Genomic DNA, 23,686 nt, shown 5'->3' with positions numbered 1-23,686 from the left:
ACATACTGTGGAAACAGATGTTGGTTCTCATCCTCTTGAGACGCCACTAACCAAATATCCACCTCAAAATAACCATCTTCTCCTGTGGAGAAACACAATATGCTGTCATCATGACTGAACTGAAAGCTTTACTAAGACAAAAACCAATTAAAACATCTTGAATGGTTTTACTTTGATAAATGCAAAACAAACCAAATGCGATCATATCACTGATGAATGTTTAATTATATATCCTGATCCTGTCATCATAGTTCTTTATTGATTTAGTGGTGGATTTTCGATGGTATTGAAAGATTTATTTTCCATACAGAGAAAATTGATCAGCTGAGCATAAGCAAATGATTATTGACAGACTTGCAATCACCAGAAGATTATTTCACATTCAGAATGAATTACAGATTTAATTTAGATGTTTAAGCCATGATAAAGGAAATGAAGGTCTGCTGTCATTCAATCTCTTCACATTGCTTCCCATCTTTTTCCAGCACTATCAATCAATCGATCGATCGATCAATCAATCAGCTTTGATGTGTGTAATTTTGTTGAACAACACAGGTGAGAGTAAATGATGACAGGATTTAATTTTTGGGGTGAACTATGATATTTTGTTGAAAATGAGCTGTAAAAGTCTTTTAAGACAACAAATAAATACTTCAAATGAAGCATCCATCTCACGAGAGCCCATAGAGCTGAGCTTAGCCTGCGGTGTTTGCATTGAAAGGTGACTTTTAAATGGCTCCTATCTCAGAATGCTAATTACTACCTCAACAGCTTATCAGTTTTCCAGGAGGGTTTATTTAACGCCTAAATCAAGCATCGATCCACCACAGACCATCTGATCTCAGGAGGAAAATCTTCAGAATCTCTGTGGGCCAGAGATACGGGGATGAAGCATCTGTACCTGTCTGCCTCCCCTCTTTCTCTCTCTGTCTCTCTCGGCCCCTGGGCTCTGCTGAAAGTCAATGACTTCCTGGCCTTGTGCTTGCACACAGGGCTCTGGGGGCAATCTGTGTTGAAAATGAAATGGTACAAGCTCAGCTGCCTCGGGCTGTATTGTACATTAGGCAGGTTTTACATTGGACTGCTGTCTCTCTGTCAGCAATTAGGCAGGCTTAGACGAGTTGAATGATTTAATTTTCAGTGACGCTGCCAACTGTGTGTCAGCTGCTGATAGCATGTTATCTCTGGCTCTCTTTCCCTGCTCTCTCTCTCACTAGTTCGCTCTCTCTCTTGTGTGTGAATAAGTTTAGAAATGCTCAGAGCAATGTGGGCTTTTTGACAATATCAGCATACATCCATATCGTTTGTAGTGTAAATGCAATAAAATATCTTGCAATTAGCACTGATGATTAAAGACCAGTAGTAGTGATTTTCATTTTTGATTGCATAATAATGACAATATATTCTGTGATTCCTGAATACTGAATTAAACTTGGCGGAGGTTTATTTTATATATATACTATTTTGTAAGCACTTAACAGATTAATTGGCAATTAACATTAGTAAAAACCTTTAGAGAGGTTTTATAAATACTTCTATTTTTATGTTTTGTCAACTGATGTTTTAAGAAAACTGTTCATAGTTTGTGTTATGTCACTACAAAATGTGATAGTATTAAATAAGTGGTTCTCAATTGGGGGCTGGGGCCCACTAGGGGGCCTTAGAAAACGTACAAGGGAGCCACAGGATGACTTAAAAGACACAACATCAAAAACAGATACAATCAGGAAACCGCAATCATACAGTATACACTTGAACGTCCGAAATCACAAAATGAATTGTCAATAATTAATTTCATATTAATAAATCATTTTTGAGAGAAAAGTTTAGTCATAACAGCAGAAATACCAAAAAAATATTTGCCTGGAAGGGGGGGAATTTGAGTCCACTGCATTAGATAACAAATATCAGCAAGGCATCTGTACTCAAATGCTGCTGAATCTAAAAAAAAAACTACCTTTGCTTTTTGCAATAAATATCTTGTTTCACGGTGATTCATATTGGATAGATTTTTTTAAAGGAATGCAAATTAGATTTTTTTTTCACAGTAGGATACTGATAATTGTGGGAGGATGGTTTAAATATGCTAAATTATGATGAAAATAATTTCACAATGCAGAAAAATAGTAATGCTTCCAAACTGATTCCTGCAGATATGGCCATATAGTATTCACAATGGTCCACTACTATGAAATCTCCTCACAGTTCGGAGAGAAGAATATATTATCGCACACACGCACGTGCTTCCTCTCGGTTCAGCATCTCATACCAGAGGCCAAACCATCTGTCAGCCTGATCGCTGGCCTGTGAGACTCTGTTCACTGTTTCCTTCATTTCTTTTTACCACTCACTACCCAGAGGCCAAAACCTTCCACGATTACATTTACAGAATGACAGACTTCACGGCTGTGTCCTTGTCTTAGCAGCGGCCAGCTGAGAATAACCTGCCACTCTCTTAAGGATGCTCTGTAAATCAAGTGCACTTTATCGTTGTATTCACCTGTCCAGACGCAAACTGGAGCACCCAGAAGGCCAAAAGGCATTAATGTAAGTGTTTTGTGTCTTTGTTGTAGTGGCTGCCATGGATTCGGAAGATGAACCCTTGTTGCTCCAAGGTACCTGGAACCTAAGTGAGTTTGAAGAGCAAGAGGAGGAGGAGGAGGAGGGGGAGGGAGGAGGAGGAACAGAACAAGCAAATGGAAATGAGCAGGTCTGTAAAGGTTTGTGGTGGGCTTTCGGATGGGTGTACACGCAACCCTGGGCAAGCGGACTAGTTCTGACCGTGGGATTTATGGTACCCTTCGCACTCTCGGCTTATATGTTCCTTCGCTGTGAACCGCTAGACATTGACCTTTCTTACAGTGCATTCGAGGTCAGGAGTCATGCCTCGGCAGAACGTTTTGACGCTCTCACCATTGCCCTGAAAAGTCAGTTGGGGTCTTGGGACAGACACAGGCGTGACGCCGAGGGATTTGACCTTGAAGCCAATGCTCTGAGGGACTTGTTTTTGCTCAAGGTAAACAGAAAAGGGAAGGACGTCTCTACAATGGTGAATGTCACAGAACCTGCAGGGATCTTGGGACAGAATGAGACGGGGGCACACAATGACAACAGACGGTTTGGAAATGAGAAAAACAACAAGACTAAAGAGGAAAAGACAGAATCTGTAAAACCTAACATAGCAGTAAGCCTCAATTTAAGTGATGCTGGAGATCACAGGAAACCAGACTCACCTTTAATGAGGAAGCGAAGATTTGCGGGTTACTCCTACCTCCAGACTCAGGCTTTGTGGAGGATAGAGCTAGTGTTCGTGGCCCAGGGCGACAAGGATAACAACATCTTCACCCCCGAACGCCTTCACACCATACACCATGTAGAGAGACTTTTAATGCAGCACCATCAGTTTCAACAGTTCTGCTGGAAGCCACTGGAGACGATGCGAGACTTGCCTTTGGGACCTTCCTTCTGCTCCCCTCCAAGCTCCCTCCTGTCCTACCTCTTTCCCAGTGAGCGTGGGGGGAAGATCTACTATGATGGAATGGGACCTGATCTAGCCGATATACATGGTGAGTCATTGGGGGCCAAACTATCCCACTCTCCGTTAATAATTCAGTAATCCTCATTTATTTTTAACTTGAATACTTTTGAATGCTGTACAGCATATTGAGTAAACAAAGCTTAGTTACAGCAAATAAGCTGCAGCTGGTTCTTCATGGTTTCTGGCTAGTACAAGTTGGTCAATAGTTGGCTCAAATTGGTTTAGATGGTTGACAAGTTGGACTCCCAGTTGGTGGAGACTTTGTTGATCTATAAGACCACCTTGGAGCAGAAACACACCAGCTGGATCAGGTTAAACTGGAATGGCCTGGTTTACCAGAAGGGTTAGACTTGATTAACATATATCAGTGGTGTCCAATCCTGCTGCTGGAGAGCCAATATCCTATAGAGCTCCAACACACTTACCTGGAAGTTTCCAATTATCCTGAAGACCTTGATTAATTGGTTCAGGTGTGTCCAATTGACCCTTCACAAAGACCCCCTTTCGTTACTGTTGCTATGTCCGACAAGCCATGGCGCTCTCATGCCCAAAATCATGTTCTCACGCAGTGCAAAAAACATTGCAGAACAAAGAGGACACTGACAACACACTGACAGACAAGACAGAGCAGATTACTTTAGGTATGCAACAAAGTCCCAGCTTTCAATTTTTTTTTTTTTTTTTTTTTTAAGAAATTAAATATTGTTTTGTGGCTTTAATGTGTTGTGACCGATCACTGTAATGCCACAGTTCAAGTGGCATGTGAACCAATCAGCTCTTCCTCTTTACTAGTTATAGCATGAAATATACATGAATGAACATCAGAGGTAGTAGTAGTTTCTGTAGTTGTTTCAACTACATCAAGATGTCAACACACACTAGTTTTCAAGTTCAAGTCCACCGATGTTAATCTACTCTCCAGTCTGGTTTATTTGTCAGAAATAAAATGGCAGATTCTGCATTATGATTGGTCAGATCACCTGCCAATAAAACTTCTTGCGAAGGGTCAGTTAGGGTTGGAGTTAAACTTTTCAGCAAAGTGTCTCTTTTGGAGCAGGACTGGACACCCCTCTATATATATTGTAAAGAGTAACCACAAATGGTGGCTCTTTTAATGTTCAAGGCCCCCTTCACAATTTTGTTCAAATGAAAACTGAAATCTTTTTTGATTGTAATATCCTCTTTTCTTAGGTGCCCTGAGCTTGGCCATCACTCATCCGCAATTTTACTGGTACGTTGATGAGACACTCACACCGGACCAGCTTCAGTCCTCTCTTCTTCGCAGTGAGATCCATTTTGGAGCTCCTCTCCCCTCCTTCTACTCTCTTCAAGACAGACCTCTAGAACAGAGACGTCTCTTCAGAGACTTTGTGGTGCAGTATGCGGACATCCTGTCACAACAATCCACCAGGTGGGTGTTGAGATCACAGCTAGTGTTGGGATCACTTTAACAAGAAGGCTTATTGTTTATTTGTTTGGTCTAATACCATGAATGGTTAGTAAAAGCAGAATCGATTTAACAAACATACAAACCAGGGAATTCAGCATGAGATTCATGATTGCTTGTGGTGCATGGATCCTAGTGCTTGTCATTAACCAAACATTTGTCCTTTGGGTCCCACTTTATATTAAATAGCCTTAACTACTTTGTACTTACATAAAAAATAAGTACATTGTACTTATTGTGTTCATACTATATTGCAAAACACCGTTTCTGCTATTGAGGTGGGATACGTGTAAGTTTAGGGACAGTTTTGGTGGTATGGGTATGGTTAAGAGTGGGTTAAGGTGTAACAGTGTAATTATAAATGTTATTACAGAAATTAATTACAAATGTAGTTACATGCAGGTATTTGTTTTTAAATATAAGTAAAATGTATAACATGTATGTACACAATAAGTGCTTTGTTCCAAATTATTAGTTTAAATGTAAGTACATAGTAGTTAAGGCCACCTAATATGTGACCCTGGAGCACAAAACCAGTCTGGGGTCGCTGGGGTATATTTGTCGCAATAGCCAAAAATACATTGGATGGGTCAAAATGATCTCTTTTTCTTTTATGCCAAAAATCTTTAGGATATTAAGTAAAGATCATGTTCCATGAAGATATTTAGTGAATTTCCTACCGTAAATATATCAAAACGTCATTTTTGATCAGTAATATAGAACTTCATTTAGACAACTTTAATGGTGATTTTCTCAGTGCTTAGATTTTTTTGCACCCTCAGATTCTAGATTTTCAAATAGTAGTATCTCGGCTAAATACTGTCCTTTCATAACAAACCATACATCAATGGAAAGCTTATTTATTCAGCTTTAAGATGATGTAGAAATCTCAATTTTGAAAAATTGACACTTATGACTGGTTTTGTGGTCCAGGGTCACATATAAAGTGGGACTATTGTTTTTATAAATGATGCTATCTTTCAAAATTTACTGAGGATTAGAATGTAGTCCATATTGTCCTATATAGCTGTGTGACATCTCACTGATCAACTTGGCAATATGCAGCATATGGACATTATATGCAGATACATACAAGGTGGGGAATAAAACTTCCACCAACTGGGATCTAAGTCAATTTCACACATATTTCTATTCAATATGGACTACATTCTAATCCTCAGTAAATGTTATATATATATATATATATATATATATATATTCATTTAGAAACGTCTAAACATCCTTAAAGTTATAATTACAAAATATTAGGATGTGTTTTCAAATAATTTATTTTGAATATTCTTTTTCCACCAGTTGGAAATTCCTACTTGTTTCCCCACTGGGAAATTCCTACTTGTAAATCAAATAACTTTTGCAGGGCAATTTATCGTACTAAGGTTGTTTTTTTCTGGAAACACAATAAATACACTATAAATATACTTCACAAAGTGAAGAAGGTAAATGTTACCTTTCAGAGAATAGTGCTTTAATTGCAATCAGGGCTACAGTTCAGTGTGACTGGTAACCTATTTGTCTGAATGTTGTTCTTTGTAAAATAAATTCATGCAATTCAGAATACATACATAAATAAATAAAAACATGAAGCTTTCCTGCCATGAAAAATGTCTTCCAAAAGCAATCAGTTTTGTAAAATGAATGAACTCCTTTCAGTGCTCAACTCCATTCATGGCATTTTTTATTCTAAAAGTGATGTACTGTATTAAATGAAAATTAAAGTGTGTGTGAAAATTGTCATAAGGCAGAATTTGCTTTCATAAATTTAGCATCCATAACGGCACCATGAACTTACGAGGAAAATCTCAATAGCACAATGGTGATGAATCATGGCCCAGTCCTCCTCTTCTGTGAAGCAGCTGGAGACACTGTTCGCTTTAATAACGCAAAACTAACGAGTTATATATAAATGATTAAACACACAATGGGAGACTATTAAGTCACAAAGTGTTCCTTATAGTGTCAGTGACAAAAGTCAGATGCTTTGATTTTGGCAGTAGTCGTCTTTGCAAATGAAACCCCAGAAGGATGATCACAGAGACAATCAGAGACAATAACTCAAAAATGTATTACATCTGCAAAACACCCCTAATATACTTACTGCTGTCAAGACACTGTATGTAAGCAGATGCTCTTCAAATGACAATGGTAGGAGGCCTAGAAATGAGCCAGTGGCCAGACGCAGAATAGGCATTCATTGAAGCTCTGATACTGTAATAACTCCTTTAAGAGCCCCCTGATGTAATTAAGATAATCTTTTTCCATCTGTTAATGTTCCCATCTCTCATCCCCCTCATCTGGTCCTTCTATTGTAATGTATCATCTGATGTCAACCATAACCCATATTGGCAATGCTTCTCTCTCATCCCTTGTTTTTGAATCTCTCTCTCAGTAAAGTGAAGGTGTTGTACGGGGGTACGGAGTTATTTGACGATGAGGTGCGGAAGACCTTCCACAGTGACATGTTGCTGGCTTTGTTCAGTGGAGGATGCATTACTGTCCTTGTGTATGTTCTCACCTCATTTTCTGGTAAGACACTCCCCAAGCATTCTAATCAAATAAACCTGCAGACACCACAGTGATTTTAGCACAGTTAAGGATGTTGTTGTACAGTCACCACAAAGTATAGATGGCAGTGTTCAATATATAATTATGTTTACAGTTCTTTCAAGTAACTAGTTAATTAACTGTATGCTGGTTACATTTAGCAAGCAACAGATAAACTTGGTGCATAGATTGGCTGAGCACTGATATTTATTGCATTTAGTTTTATTTGTTTGTCTGTGCTTGCTGTCAGTCTGTGCAGTGGTGGTGGGGATTTTTAAGCGAGTCTTTCTGCAGGTTATCTATCAACCTTATTTTTAACGCCAGAGCTTGCGTAGCCATTTTTAACTTGAATGTGCAGGGCTTTTAAGCTGCTTGCAGTTATTTTAGCTGTGCACTCCATAATACATTTATGCTGGTTGATGTTGCAGACTGGTATTTGTTATCATATTATTTTAGTTTATTATCATAATCACTTTAAATTCATCACTTTTAAATTCATTATAATTTAATACAAGCAGGAACACACTGGTTAGTAGCAAAAATAGTTTTATTGTACTTTGTTATTAAGGTAACACATTACAATAAGGTCCCGTTAGGTAACGCTAGTTAATGTGTTCATTAAAATGAATTAGCACTGAGCAGTTAATTTGTTACAGTGTTTATTAATCTTTGTCAACGTTAGTTAAAGTTAAAGGGTTAGTTCACCCAAAATTGAAATTCTGTCATTAATTACTCAAGCTCATGTCGTTCCAAATCCGTAAAACCTTCGCTCATCTTCGGAACACAAATTAAGATATTTTTGATGAAATCTGAGAGCTCTCTGACCCTCCATAGACAGCAATGCAACTGCAATGTTCCCAGGTCCAGAAACGTAGCAAGGACATCAGTAAAATAGTCCATCAAGGGATACAACCGTATTTTTACGAAGCGACGTGAATACATTTTGTGTGCAAAGAAAACAATAACATAATTTATTCAACAATTTATTCTCTCCGAGTTACCGTCTTCCTGCCATTTTGGAGAGTACCCCAGAATGTAATCAACATAATCAGCATAGTTTACGTTCAGTAGACAGCGTGCGCAATTAATGACTGAATTTTCATTTTTGGGTGAACTAACCCTTTAAAGTTTTAAAACTTTTCATCGTCAGTTCATGTCAGCTCAGGTCCATTAGATAATATTAACAGATACTTTTAATGAATATTAGATTTTAATAATGTATTAGTAGATGCTGAAATTAACAGGAACTAAGATGAATAAATGGTTTAGATGTGTGCTTTTTTTTGGTTAATTCATAGTTTTAGTAGTTCAACTAATGTAGGTAATTAGTGTTAACAACTGGAACCTTGTTATTGTTACCATTATTCTTCTAGTTATGTATCTATTGGCTGATGCATCAGAAATCTCACACATCCACATCCAAAAAGTTGGATGCATCAATTAGTGGCAACAAGTGACTGGCAGCATTTGAATATACTGTACATATTTTCCCACTATATAGCAGGCAAGGTATGTGAACAGAGTGTGTCTGAATTCATAGTATTCATAAAAGAGTAGGTGGAAGTACCTGGATGACCTATTACTTTTGGTGAGATTCTGAAGTGCGCATACACTTTATTATCCAATGAGGCCATGGTGAGAGGATTTGTAAATGAGAGTGAAGTGACTCAATTGACAATGGTAGGTTACATGAAAATGACCACATGGTGAATACATCAAGATTTAATTAGTTCTACCCACATTTATTCTATATAGAACATGCTTTTTTAACAGTCACAAAGTAATTACTTATACCATAAAAGTACTTAGAGAGTATGTGATTTTAGACACTGCCACTGTATGAATGAGTCATTGAATTATTCACTCAACAATTCATATAAATGCACCAATTCATTCAGCAGGGAAACAGCACTTTGTGTTGCTCTGAAATAAACTGTTGGTTTTACCTTTGATTTCATATTGAACTATATTTGTTGGAAGAGCAAACACAGATAACGTAACTGCCAATTTTGTGTCTCATATCTAACTATATTTAAAACATTATAAAAGCAGTACATGCTGCCAATTGTGCGGTTGGTTTGAATATTGAATACTTGAAACGCCTTGTGTGATTGATTTCTTGAATGTAGAATTTAATTGATGAGTGCATACTGTCTATTTTATTTATTTTATTTTAGGAATCACGAACAAACAATGCACAAAACTGCTACATGCTATTAATTTTTCTTGGTTAAATTCAAGTCGTCTAAATTAAGAGTAGCTAATGTATTATGAAAAAAGTAATTATCAATGAACAATAATATATTTCTAAATTAATGTTAATATAAATTAATACATGCTGTAAAAATGCTTAAGTCATGATGCCAAATGTATTAATATTGTTAACAATTTGTGTTGTTTTTTATTGTAAAGTGCTACCTATTTATAAAAAATAAAAAAATGCTTGTTTGATCAGATGGATACTGACTGATCAATACATGGTTTCAGCCTTACTAAAATATTGTAGCAGATATGATTCAGTGTTTTTATGATTTGTTTTTTCATTGAAATTGCAACTGAATTTCATTTTCTCGTCTACAGAAAGGCCTCAGTATGCTTTGAGTCAACAGATAAACTGCAAATGATTTCTGAAATGAAATCTGACTGATGTTTTGAACCTGCACAGACTACCCACACATGCAGCAGCAGGATTTTACAACTTTGTGCCGTATGACTTAATTAGGCACAGCAGTAAACATGTATTTCAGCTACAACTCTATTAAAAGCACAAGACTATACAGACTTGAAGGTGTACGAACTGTGACTTTGTTGTTGTGCAATTCATCAAGTAAATCTTATCGATTTGGCCGTCTCTTAGCTCCACAGCTGGTTTTCTTGGTATATTCAGGTCATTATACTATTTTTGTCAGAACATTGCTAAAATGAGGCTTATTTTCTCATAGCTGCTGCATCAACAACCGTCTGGATAATGGAAAATTGAGCACCACTTTTCCATTTGACATTTTTACAAAAAACTCAATGACGCTTTTTCGCATTATGTAACTTGACCTCTGTGCTTCATCTGAATATCATATAACCTTCCCTGAACCTTCAGAATTCACTTACGCCAGCTGCATTTGTAATGTGTCGCCTTGTTAGAGAAACAATAGAGAGCTCTCAAACGCTGTCGTTCCACTCAGCTTGTGCACCAATTTGTAAATGTTTGTTACGAAACCTTTAGCACTCTCTCTTTGCCACAGCACTTTCGGTCAATTCAGGGATAAAAGCGTGAAAGCACAGAAAACATCTTCTTGTGCTGTAAAGCATGAGGGTCAAAAATATCTTGGATAATGCTTAATTGAAAACTGTGGTTTGTAATGGTGACGTATTTCAAACTTGACAGTAAAGCCTTGGTGAACTCAGTGTTGGAGCAATTAGCTTGATTTACTGATGCAAACTTACATTTTTAAATAGCATTACTGTGGTTCAGCCATCAAAATAATGTAGTTCTCATAGTAAAAAGGCTAATGTTTCAGTTCTACTTTTGCTAGCTGTTAATTGTGTGTGCAGTAGTTCAAAATAGAAATGTTCACTGATTCATTTGAGTCCCTGTGCAATATAGCAAAATATTTTGCTAAATTGCGCTGTTTATTACTGTTTTTGACTGAATTACTACCATTGAGATGTTTGGTGTGAGAAAGATTTACTTTTATTCAGCAAGGACACATTACAATAATTAAAAGTGACAGCAAAGGCTTTTATATTGCCACAAAAGCTTTATGTTTCAAATAAATGCTGTTGAATTACAATGATTTTTGAAGGATCCCGTGACCCAGAAACTGGAGTAATAATGCTGAAAATGAATCTTTTCATCACATTAATAAATTACATTTAAATATATATATTCAAATAGAAAAGTGTTATTATACATTTTAATAATATTTCACAATTATTGCTGTTTCTACTGTATTTTTGATCAAATAAATGCAACATTGGTGAACATTTCAAAAACATTATAAAATCTTACTGACCCTAAACTTTTGAATAGTAGTGCATATAATATAGATGCTCTCTTGTTATATTAATTATTTTAGTGAAAATTTAGAACTAATAGAAGTAAATTATACTTAGTGTAAAAGTTGATATCTATGTTATGATGTTATTTCAGTGGCTGATAAATACTGTTCCGATTGCAAGTGCAATTATCAAATTGCAGCAATATAATTAAAAGAAACCTCCTTTTTAAATAGATATTTGGCTGATTTTTTAGTATCTTGGAGGGAATAGCTAACTAAAGATGACCTTTACTGTGGTTGAACTGAGTAGCTTATGACTTGCCAAGATATACTCTCAAAATAGTTTTTCCAGCACTGAAAGTGCAGTAATTTCTTGATTTGAGATTATGCTTCATAAAGTTTCCATTTCATTTCTCTGCAGTGTTTCTGACGTTCTTTGGCTTGGCCAGTATTGGTCTGAGCTGTCTCGTGGCGCTCTTCTTGTATCATGTGGTGTTTGGAGTGAAATATCTTGGCATTCTCAATGGAGTGGCAGCTTTCGTCATCATAGGCATTGGTGAGAATAATAAAACATCAAGCTATGAGCATTGTAAATGAACATATAGTTTGGTCCTACAATCTTAAGTTGAATCTTCCTCTTTCTTTCCTTCCAGGTGTGGATGACGTGTTTGTGTTCATCAGTACGTTCAGACAGTCAGCCCACCTGACTTGTTCAATGCAGCGTATGATTTACACAGTAAAGACAGCAGGACGAGCCACGTTCCTCACGTCATTCACAACAGCAGCAGCATATGCTGCAAACACCTTCTCACAGGTGCAGTCAGCCGAGCAGAATAAACATGTCCAGAAAATCAATTTTCCAAACAGAGATGTGTTAACAGTAGAAGTAAGCTAAGTAGAGTACTCAGGCTAAAACCTATTCTTAGGGAGGATTTTGTTGAGTTCACTTACATTGCTAGTCAAGGTTTCTTGCACCAAAAACAGTATTTTAGTTCCCATTCAGTCGGTCACTCCGAGTCACGTCGGATGACCGACAAAATTGGGATCTCGCCAGAGAGACCAATCGCGTGCAACTAAACGAGCCAATGGATATTGGCATGCAATCATTGCATCAAGCTGCTGCTGATCACAGCGTGAGCATAAAAGGCAGCAGATGCACCGCATTAATTCATCCTTTCGCTTCGGAGCCGAGCGGTAGTGGTGAAGCTACTCCTCTCCCCTTCCAGAGAGTGTTTCTGCGAGCGAGTGCGGGCGTTACGGCGCAGCAGCGGTGGTCACGTCGGACAGGAGAAAAAGATCGTCTTCCCGCTGACAGCCACACTAGGAGTGTGCAGTGGCCAGCTCCCCTGCGTGCTTCAGCACTAAAAGAGCATTTCTCTGAAAGAGCAATTTCTCTAAAAGTGTAACACAGGTGATCGCGTCTTTTTAAAGATGTCTTATCACCCGTGTGTTTCTGGGTGTGGTCATTTCCTGGCGCCTCAGGACGGTCACGATTGCTGCCTCACGTGTCTGGGCATTCAGCACGCTGAGGAAGCTTTCGTGGATGGTTCATGTTCTTCTTGTGGGGACATGACCATCCCAGAGTTGCGTAACAGACTCTGTTATTTCAAACATAGTGGAGTCCCTCTGCCTCTGCCGCGATCCAGCGTTCGTCACGGCACCCGGGGTGGCGCTGCATCCGGTGGAGTCAGAGGTGATTTGAGGATCACGGTGAGGGCTTCTCCAAGTGGAGCTCCTCACCCCTCAAGCACTCCGCTGCCGGTGGAGCTGCTGAAGGAGCGTGCTGGGCCCTCTGCTGGACGGGGTGCACCAGGCGTTTCCTTCGGTGCCCCCTCTGATGACCAGATGTCGATCGCTGCATCGGAGGGTGAGCGCTCTCTCTCCAGAGATGACAACTTGGCTGCGTTGCTCCCTTCGGGTGTGGTAGCGTTGTCCGTGCCAGACCGAGAATGTCCCGATCCTTCGAGGTTGGACGAGTGGTTTCTTGGGCGGGCTCGCGCTGGTTCTCAGCGCCCCCCTCCGGTGCCATTCTTTCCGGAAGTTCATGAGGAGCTTACAAGTTCGTGGAAGGCACCTTTTACTGCCCGAGACAAATCTTGTGGCTCCTCCTGCCTCACCACCCTCGATGGTAGGGCCGCTCTGGGGTATGCGTGCATCCCCTCGGTGGAGCGGTCTGTGGCCATGCAACTATGTCCAACAGCCGCTACCACCCTGCGGGGTGACCCATGTCTCCCCTCACGGGCCTGTAAGTATTCGTCAGGTCTAACTGGCAGTGCTTAAAGAGCCTGTGGGGAGGCGGCTTCTGCCCTCCACGCCATGGCGTAACTGCAGGTCCACCAGACCAAAGCCCTGAAAGACCTGCACGAGGGTGGTCACAATCTGGCGGTTCTACATGAGCTGCGAGCTGCGTGCTGCGACGGACCTCGCGCTTCGAGCGACGAAGGTGACCGCACAGTCTCTGGGTTGTGCAATGTCCACGCTAGTGGTCCAGGAGCGCCATCTCTGGCTGTGTCTCGCTGACATGAAGGAGCAGGAGAAGGTACAGTTCCTGAATGCTCCCGTGTCACAGACCGGCCTCTTCGGCGATGCTGTCGAGAGCTTTGCCCAGCAGTTCTCGGCAGCACAGAAGCAGACTGAGGCGATCAAACACATAATGCGCCGGAGGAAACCTGCTGCTTCCACCTCGGCTGCAGTCCCTCAGCCTGATCGTCGCTGTGGGCGCTCCAGCCAGCTGTACCCAAAACATCAATAAAAGAGCGATTTCCTCAATCTCAGGGTCTCAAGAGGAGGAGAGTGGTGAACCGTGCATCACGGGATCACTTCCCTCCTCCTCTCTCGCCAGGCAGCGGGTGGTTGCCCAGTAAGGGCGGTAGCACTCGAGTCCCCGCTTCAAGTCGTCAAACACCAGGCTGTCACAAGCCTCAAGCCGGGTTCCTGTGTTGCCTCAAGACTTTATCAGGCAGGACGGCGATCCCACTGAAACGCTTTCAGAGGCTCCTGGGGCATATGGCTGCAGCTGCGGCCGTAGTTCCGCTCGGTCTGCTCCATATAAGATCACTTCAGCACTGGCTTCATGGCCGAACCCTGAGGTGGGCGTGGAAACGTGGTACGCACTGGGTTCAGATTACACCGGCCTGCCGCAAAGCCTTCAGCCCGTGGTCAGATCCCTCGTTCCTTCGGGAAGGAGTGCCCCTGGAGCAGGTATCCAGGCATGCTGTGGTATTCACAGATGCCTCGGCCACTGGCCGGGGAGCCACGTACAACGGGCACACAGTGTCAAGGGTATGGACGGGTCCCCAACTGCGTTGGCATATGAATTGCCTCGAGCTGGAGACTCCATCCCCAGGCGGTCCAGCTGATTTGGAGTCGGTTCGGAGTTGCTCAGGTAGACCTGTTTGCATCTCCGGAAACCACCCACTGCCAGTGGCTCTACTCCCTAACCGAGGCAACGCTCGGCACGGATGCACTGGCACACAGCTGGCCCCAGGGCCTGCGCAAATATGCGTTCCCCCCCAGTGAGCCTACTAGCACAGACACTGTGCAAGATCAGGGAGGACGAGGAGCAGGTCTTGTTAGTGGCTCCATATTGGCCCAACAGGACCTGGTTCCCGGAACTCATGCTCCTCGCGACAGCCCCTCCCTGGCCGATTCCTCTGAGGAAGGATCTGCTTTCTCAGAGACGGGGCACCCTCTGGCACCCACGTCCGGACCTGTGGAAACTCCATGTGTGGACCCTGGATGGAACGCGGAGGTTCTAGGTGACCTACCCCATGAGGTAGCACTCACTATCGCTTCAGCACGTGCACCGTCCACAAGGCGGGCCTATGTTCTGAAGTGGAACCTGTTCGTCGAATGGTGTTCCTCTCACCATGAGGATCCCCGGAGATGTTCAATCAGAGCCGTGCTTTCCTTTTTGCAGCAAGGGTTGGAGCGTAGGCTGTCCCCCTCCACCCTTAAGGTTTATGTTGCTGCTATTTCCGCTCACCACGACCCCGTAGAGGGGAGGTCGGTGGGGAAGCACAATCTTGTTGTCAGGTTTCTTAGGGGGGCTAGGAGGTTAAATTCTCCCTCCTCTTGGGATTTGGCATTGGTGCTAAGAGCCCTACAAACTCCCCCCTTTGAGCCTTTGCAGTCAGTCGACTTGAAGTTTCTCTCTATGAAAACCCTTCTCCTGACTGCGTTGGTCTCGATCAAGAGGGTGGGGGACCTGCAGGTATTTTTGGTCGACGAATCGTGACTTGAGTTTGGGCCGGCCGGCTCAAAGGGGGGACTCCAGTGCAACACTGAGGCCCTGGCCCGGCTATGTGCCCAAGGTTCCTACCACTCCCTTCAGGGACCAGGTAGTGAACTTGCAAGCGCTGCCCCTGGAGGAGGCAGACCCAGCCCTAGCTTTGCTCTGTCCTGTACGCGCACTGCGACAGTATGTGGATAGAATTCAGAGCTTCAGGACCTCAGAACAGCTCTTTGTCTGTTACAGAGGACAGCAGAAGGGGAAGGCTGTCTCCAAGCAGAGGATGGCCCACTGGATAGTGGATGCCATCACCTTGGCCTATGAAGCACAATTTCACATGTCTAAATGTCACTTAACCCCCTCTGGGAGGAGGTGACTCCGCAGTGTGCATCTTCCAAGTGGAAGGGCACGCTTCCCAGTGTTATCCAAATCCTACTGTTTGGGTTGCTCAAGGAACGACAGTAGTTGACCTCCTCTGTGTAGAGCCCGGTCCTATCGTCTGCCTTATAGGAAGGATCAGGAGGCCTACACAGGGCACTGGAAGGGACAATTCCTGTGGCGCTTTGGTAGGGATCCCAATTTCGTGACTGAATGGGAACGTCTCGGTTACGTATGTAACCCTCGTTCCCTGAAGGAGGGAACGGAGACGTCACGTCCCGTTGCCACAGTCGCTGTACCACCGCTGAGCTGTCGGGTCACCGGCTCGGCTCCTCAGAGAAAGCATGAATTAATGCGGTGCACCTGCTGTCTCTTATGCTCAAGCTGTGATCAGCGGCAACTGGATGCAATGATCGCATTCCAATGTCAATTGGCTCGTTTAGTTACACTCGAAGTGGATTGGTCTCTCTGGCGAGTCATCTGACGTGACGTCTCCGTTCCCTCCTTCAGGGAACGAGGGTTATATACGTAACCGAGACATTTTTCTGAACTATTTTGCACAGGCTGTTTTTTGCTGCTGGAACTTTAAAGTCTGCCTGTAAAGCCTCACATATGATATAATAGTCAGAATTTTAAATGGACGTTTATGGAACCTTTAGACAAAATATTTCAAATAAATCCTAAAATAGTTGTAATACCATCTTTATCTAGTTAAATATTAAGTGTAATATCATATTTTATACATCAGGCTTTTATGGGTCATATAGTGAGGATATGGAGCTCAGACTTGAGAGGGGGAAAAACACCTTTAGTTTTTTTATTTAGAGGCTCAAACTGCAAAAAATATGCGGTTCCTGATATTTATAAGGCAAAAAGAAAAAAAGAAAAAACGTTAGATGAAATTCTGATAGGTTGTAATGTAAATCAATGTGATTATAACACACTCTCGGAAAGAAAGGTAAAAAGAAAAAAAGCTGCTTGTGGTACCCTTTCAAAACATACTCCTTTGTACAGTAACTTATTTACCCCTACAGGGTGCATATTTGTATCTAAATGCTACATACTAGTACCTTTTGAAATGGTACCACACCAGCAGGGTTTGGGAGTAACGGAATATATGTAACTTAGTTATTTATTTAAAATACAAAATATGAGTAATTGTATTCTATGGAAGCCCATTTCCGCCAATTAATAAAAAAATAAAACAAGGTAATTGCGACTTTTTATCTCACAATTCAGACTTTTTTTCTCATAATTCTGAGATATAAACTCACAATTCTGACTTTTTTTCTAGCAATTCAGACTTTTTTTCTCGCAATTCTGACTTTTTTTCTCGCAATTGCGAGTTTATATCTCACAACTCTGACTTTCTCGCACCATACCCTGATAGCACACGTACATCTCCGAGACGTATTATTTAGGGTGTTTGCTCATCTGCAATACGTCTATAGGACGTTTCCTTTTAGATGTCAAATAGACGTCTATTACATGTCTTTAAGATGTTTATGATTTAGAATGTATGTAAAACTGACATCTGAAAGACGTCTGCCAGACGTTTGTAGAGAGCAGATGCTTTCCAGATCAAGAGATCTTTAACAGACATCTTGCAGACGTACGTGTGCTATCTGGGTAGCAAACCACTCTCCGTGTAATGCTTTGCAGTGCTTTGTTCAATTTGCTTTAGATGAACTATATATTGAACTAGATGAATGTTGCGTCCGAATATGATTTTTGAACAAACATAAAAATGACTCATTATTCTTTATTTCTGTGTTTTGCGCTCACGGTTGGACAGTACCATTACCACCGGGCAGGGCACGCACAGCTTTCAGACACAACATTCTTCATTTCTTTATAGTTCTGAGTTTGAGGCAGCTTCTATCGCGTTATTTTAATAAACAGCTGTCAAGTAAAGAGCGTATTCTATTCTGAGAAAAAAAAATCCGAATTGCGAGATAAAAAGTCGCAATTACCTTAATTCATTGGCGGAAATGGGCTTCCATAGTATTCTTTTTCAATTTGAAAATCAGGGTAAATTTAACTTATTTTGTCTTCTGGGAAACATGTAAGTATCTTCTGTAGCTTCTATAGGGCAGTAGTAAATGAAAAAATATCATATTTAGGCAAAATAAGAAAAATGTACATTCTCAATAAGAAAAATGTACATTCTCCATTCTGTTCAAAAGTTTTCACCCCCTGGCTCTTAATGCATCGTTTTTCCTTCTGGAGCATCAGTGAGCGTTTGAACCTTCTGTAATAGTTACATAAGAGTCCCTCAGTTGTCCTCAGTATGAAAAGATGGATCTCAAAGTCATACAGTCATTGTTGGAAAGGGTTAAAATACAGAAAAATGCTGGAAAACCAAAGAATTTGTGGGATCTGTAGGATTTTTCTGAAGAACAGCAGGAAGTTTAACTGTTCAGGACAAACAAGGGACTCATGAACAACTATCAAAAAAAAAAAAAAACACAGCTGTGGATCATTCAGGTAACATTTGTATGTTTTGAACGGGGTAATTTTTATACATTCAACTATTTATTTTCTACTGTGGACTATATGTAAACATCTTTTATGTGAAATATCTTATAAATATCTGTGACCTGTACATTCTGTAACTTTCCTGTCATCAAAGCTTTAAGTGGTGTGATAAAACGAGCTAAAGTTCTGAGTGAACTTGAGGATTTGTATGTGACCTCCTACTTTGAAGCTCAGGATCTAACATCAATCAAAAAATAAACACCATGAGTACAAATGATGAAATAAGCCGCAAGATAATGTAGAGTAGACAGTCAAACCTTGCTTTATCTTTAAAGAGGGGTCTTATTTTATTCACGGTAGCTTTTGTACCCATGGGGCTTTTATGTTTCTGTCACCGATTAATGTTTATTCAGTAGCGTATACTGGCGTAATGAGAACCCCATTGGTTAATTTATTTTAAAACATGCAAAGTAGTCAAAAAAATTCTGACAACACCTGACGCGCGACCTTTATCTGTTTTGCATGTATCATTAGATCCCAGCGGTTCATGACTTTGGTCTGTTCATGTCTCTCATTGTGAGCTGCTGCTGGCTTTGGGTGTCCATTCTTATGCCTGCTGCCCTTTGCATCTGGAGCCAGTGTGGAGCTGCCCATGCCAACACCTGTCCCAAATGGTAGATTGTGTTATTTCTTCCAAAATGTCTTTTGACAAATGTGCATGTTCTTTCTTTATTTATTACCTGCTTTCTTCTGTGGAATACAAAAAGAGATATTTACAGATTTTTGGTCTATACAGTCGGAGTCAATAGCCACTAAAACTGTTTGTCTACCAACATTTTTTAAAATTTCTCATCCTGTTCTCATGGGAAAACTCAGCTACTTTACAAGGTGGCAATTTCATATGTATTTGTACGATGTCAATCATATTAAACATATGGGAAAAGTAAGCATGAGGGTCCACCCTTTTAACATCAGAGAGGCATAAGCAGTTTGTACAAAAACATACAAATGAATTCAGACGAACTAGCCACCATTTGACCAAAATATAAAAGAGTTATGATTTGCTTTTTTGTTGATTGTGTTTAATTGTACAATTGTAAGATTGTGTTGAATATCTTTTGTGTTTCACAGAAGAAGAAGTCATACAGGGTTTTATAACAACATGAGAGTGATGACAGAAATGTAATTTTTTGGCCAAACTATCCTTTATTTCGCCAAGAAATCCAAATTTTGTCATCAATAATGTCATGCTGTTCCAAACCTGGACGTCTTTCTTTCTTTAATGGGACACAAAGAGAGAAATTTCAACATGCCGGTTCCACGCAGTTACATTGAATGAAGACTGAACCTTTCAAGATTCAAAAAACGATGTGAAAGAATCATAAATGTATCATAAAAGCAGTCCAAATATCATGAGAGGAGTAGTGATGTCTGTTTAATGAATCATTATATTGAGTTGAATCTTGTTAATGAATCAGCTGATCCAGTTCGTAAAACTGGTCTTAAAGGTGGGGAAAGCGATTTCTGGTAGCCAATGTTGATATTTGAAATCACCAAAACAAACATGACCCTACCCCAAAAGGGTCTCAACACTATTTTGAAAGCTACGCCCCACACATAAATAGCCCACGCAACGATTAGTTCTGTGAAACTAAATTACGCCCTCTAAAAGTTAAAGACACTAAAAAAGCTCATACTTCAACAGCAATGGTAGTTTCTCCAACATTTAAAAGACATAGACGAATACACAACAAGCGAAAAGAAGAGAAAGGAATATGATCGGCCCTGGGACTCGAACTCCTGTCACTAAAAGCAACACCATATGGCCGCAATGAACGCAAACCACGGAACTACAGAAATATGATAATTGCTGCATACAGATCACTGTATGTCACAAACACAAAGGATGATAAAATTTTACAATTTGTGCACATAAGACAAATAAGACGAAGATACACGTGTAACCAATGAAAAAATAAAATCGAAATGATGAAATTCCAAAAATTGGCCGCAATAATGTTTGAAAAAAAAATCAGGGTCCTTAAAATGGATCACCATTCAGATGGACATTGTACTACACATGTCTGACGCCTACTTCATTCATTCCATCGGTAAAGTGTACAGATAGGCTTATCTGTATAAATACAAAAGCACAAATTTATAGACATTCTTAAGGCAAAACACTAATTCAAAGGACTTGTGATTTGTTGTGCATGAAATAACGGGTACAGATATAGTATGAGGATCATTCTGTGAGCAAAGAAACAATAATGCACTTGCCTTTGCTTGGATTGCCGTGTGCGCACCTGTGGATCTCTCGCGTGCATTTGTGGATCGCCCTGTGGATCCTTCGCGTGCATTTGTGGATTGTGTGCGCGAGTGTGGATCTCTTGCATGCATTTGTGGATTGTGTGCGCGAGTGTGGATCTCTTGCGTGCATTTGTGGGAGGATATGATACTGTTTTCACTCCATACTCGGCCCCTGACTCAGATTTCTAAAGCATTTTTGAAAAATTACATACCCTACCTTTAATGATGTTCATGAACCAGACTGATCCAGTTCTGGAGTTAAATTTACACACAGTGATCCATGTTTGAGTTAACAGCTCATTGGAGGGGAAGTTTATTGGTGAATAATGTGTTAAATGGTAACTCTTTAGAATAGGGAACACATGTTCACTATTAACTAAGTTTTTCCTGAACAAACTCCTAGTTTGCTGCTTATTAATAGTAAGGTAGTTATGTCATGCAGAATAAGGCATTAACATGTGCTTTATAAGTACTAATATACAGAAATTATGTCAATATTAAAATCATGTCATTCCAAACCTTAAAGACTTTTTTTTTTTCTTTCAATGTGCTGGTCACCCTTTTCCTTGCAGTTACATTAAATGGAAACAAAACCTTTCAAGATTAAAAAACAATGATACAAAAGGACCATGTATCATAAAATCAGTCCATGAATGAATGAATGAATGAATTTTAAGCTGAATCTCGATCCAGTTCTCGCGTTAAATAAAATTTTACTAAAATTTGACTAAGTGATCCATTTACAGTCGTTTTAGAGTTAACAGCTCATTGCCGGGGGACAATTATTAGCGAGTAATTTGTCTGTTTATCACTTTAACTTTAAGCTATTGCACAAGTCAGATATACCACTTTTTTTTTGCATTGCTTTTGAAGCTTGAAAGATTCAGTCACCATTCATTGTAATAGCATAGAAAAGACTGACAAGCTCAGCATTCAAAATATCTTCTTTTGTGCTCCACAGAAGACATAAAGTCATACAGGTTTGGAATGACATGAAAGTGAGTAAATGGTGACAGAGCTTTTATTTTGACAAAGAAAATCTGTCATCAATAATATCATGTGGTTCTAACCCTGTAAGACTTTCTTTTTTCCTTTCAACATGCTGGTCACTCTTTTGCAGTTTCACTGAATACTGATAGAACCTTTCAAGATTCAAAAATTATGCAAAAGGTCCAACAATGTATCATAAAAGCAGTCCAGATATGACCCATGAGAGAAATAGTGATATCTGATTCATGAATCCTTATTTTGAGTTGTAAATTTTAAAGAACTGGTCACTCTTTTCCAAGCAATTACATTGACATTTACATACAATTACTTGCTTTTTTTGTGTGTATTTTCCCTTTAACCCTGAGACTGTCGACCCTAACAGGTGGACTACTCTAAACTCTAAACTGTCCGCCAGCCCCAGTCCACTCTCAGATGAAGATGATGTTGCTCTAATAACGGTAGAAATGGAACCAGGTAATGATTGTCATCACCACAAACACTATTTCATTTTGATAAAAGATTACAGAGACAGTTTGGAATATTGGAACATTTAGAACACTGTGCACCGATGGTAAACAGGGTCTATTTTGATTTCACATTGATTTGAAAATAAAAACCATGGTGCATTATCTCAGATCATCACATTCAGCAGCTAAATCATGTTGTTGATTTCTGTCCAGGTTGCTGAGTCAGCTGCTGAGTCACTCCTTGTATTGTTGATTTCTGCACAGGTGTGTATGACTCTGAATCAGATGCGGTGCTGCTGTCGCTCTCAGCTGAAGCTCCTTTGGCCGTGTCCACTGAGGGCAGTGTAGGGGTGGTCAGCGCTCACCTTCAGAGGCTCCTGAGACACTGGGTGGCAGAGCCTGTAGTGGAGAAACGGAAAACCATTATAGGTGAGTAACGCTTGTCATGAGTTATCTGTTTTTACAAACAAGCTCTTCGTTTAGAGGTTTATCTCAGAAGAAGAGATGTGCTTTCATAATGCTTGCATTAGTTAAGCATCTTTATTTACTTGCTCTCAGCCGCAGACAATGCTCTCACAGGCCACCCACAGAGCACTGGCTTACTGTCTGATGTATGTCATGCACAAAACTACCAAGAGCTGGCTGAAACCTTTCACTCTGATTTTTTCTGGAGTTGTGCACAGATTTGTATCACTTTGTCTGGACCCAAAGTTATGTCAAATTATGGTGCAAAGTTAAGGTAATTGAGGTGATTTGCCAGTGTTTGTGAGTTTCATGTCAAATATCATGTAAAAGCTGAATTTCAGCCATTTAGTAGCATGTAAATTGGCAATATTTGAGCACATTGTGTGCCTACAGTAGCTAAAGTACAGCATGTCCAGTTTCAGATTTACTTAGCTTTTGTTAGTTTGCCCTTGTGAAAAGGAAGTGCATTTTAATATACTTTATTAAAAGTTAGTCAACACACACACAAAAAAAAGTACTTCTTTAAAGCACAAAAAATTAAATTATTTTAAATATACTTCAAGGTAAAACTTTTAATTTTACATTATTACAAAAGGCACTTTTAAAAGTGTACTTAAGTGTGTTAAGAAACACTCATGAAAGTGTTTCTCTTTAAGTGTACTTAAGTGAGCTATTATTTTATTGATATTGTAGTATCTGTTATTAATATTGTATCATTGATATTATCTATATATATTTTTTTTTATCTATATACTTTGTGTTTGAAGCACAGTGTAAGTGCCCATTTCATAGAATTGTGGAAAAAGTGGACAAAATTAGCTGCAA

At 40.1% G+C, this 23,686-nt stretch overlaps 1 protein-coding gene across 1 annotated transcript in view; it reads left to right on the top strand.

Moving 5' to 3' along the window:
* Positions 1 to 2,581: 2,581 nt before the first annotated feature.
* The window catches only part of LOC306849166 (protein dispatched homolog 3-like), a gene marked incomplete at both ends in the record, with an annotated part of 48,645 nt that continues 27,540 nt past the window's right edge, over positions 2,582 to 23,686 (top strand). Inside the window, 8 exons of the mRNA XM_079384019.1 lie at positions 2,582 to 3,566; positions 4,730 to 4,949; positions 7,393 to 7,529; positions 11,964 to 12,098; positions 12,196 to 12,356; positions 19,164 to 19,303; positions 22,312 to 22,403; positions 22,661 to 22,825. Of these exons, the coding sequence (XP_079240145.1) occupies positions 2,582 to 3,566; positions 4,730 to 4,949; positions 7,393 to 7,529; positions 11,964 to 12,098; positions 12,196 to 12,356; positions 19,164 to 19,303; positions 22,312 to 22,403; positions 22,661 to 22,825 (2,035 nt within the window). The remainder of the gene's footprint in view (positions 3,567 to 4,729; positions 4,950 to 7,392; positions 7,530 to 11,963; positions 12,099 to 12,195; positions 12,357 to 19,163; positions 19,304 to 22,311; positions 22,404 to 22,660; positions 22,826 to 23,686) is intronic.

The sequence above is a fragment of the Barbus barbus genome (genome assembly GCF_936440315.1).
Source record: "Barbus barbus genome assembly, chromosome: 29".
Classification (NCBI taxonomy): Eukaryota; Metazoa; Chordata; class Actinopteri; order Cypriniformes; family Cyprinidae; genus Barbus; species Barbus barbus.
Note: the sequence above shows the minus strand (reverse complement) of the source record. Positions and strands in the feature narration are given on the sequence as shown.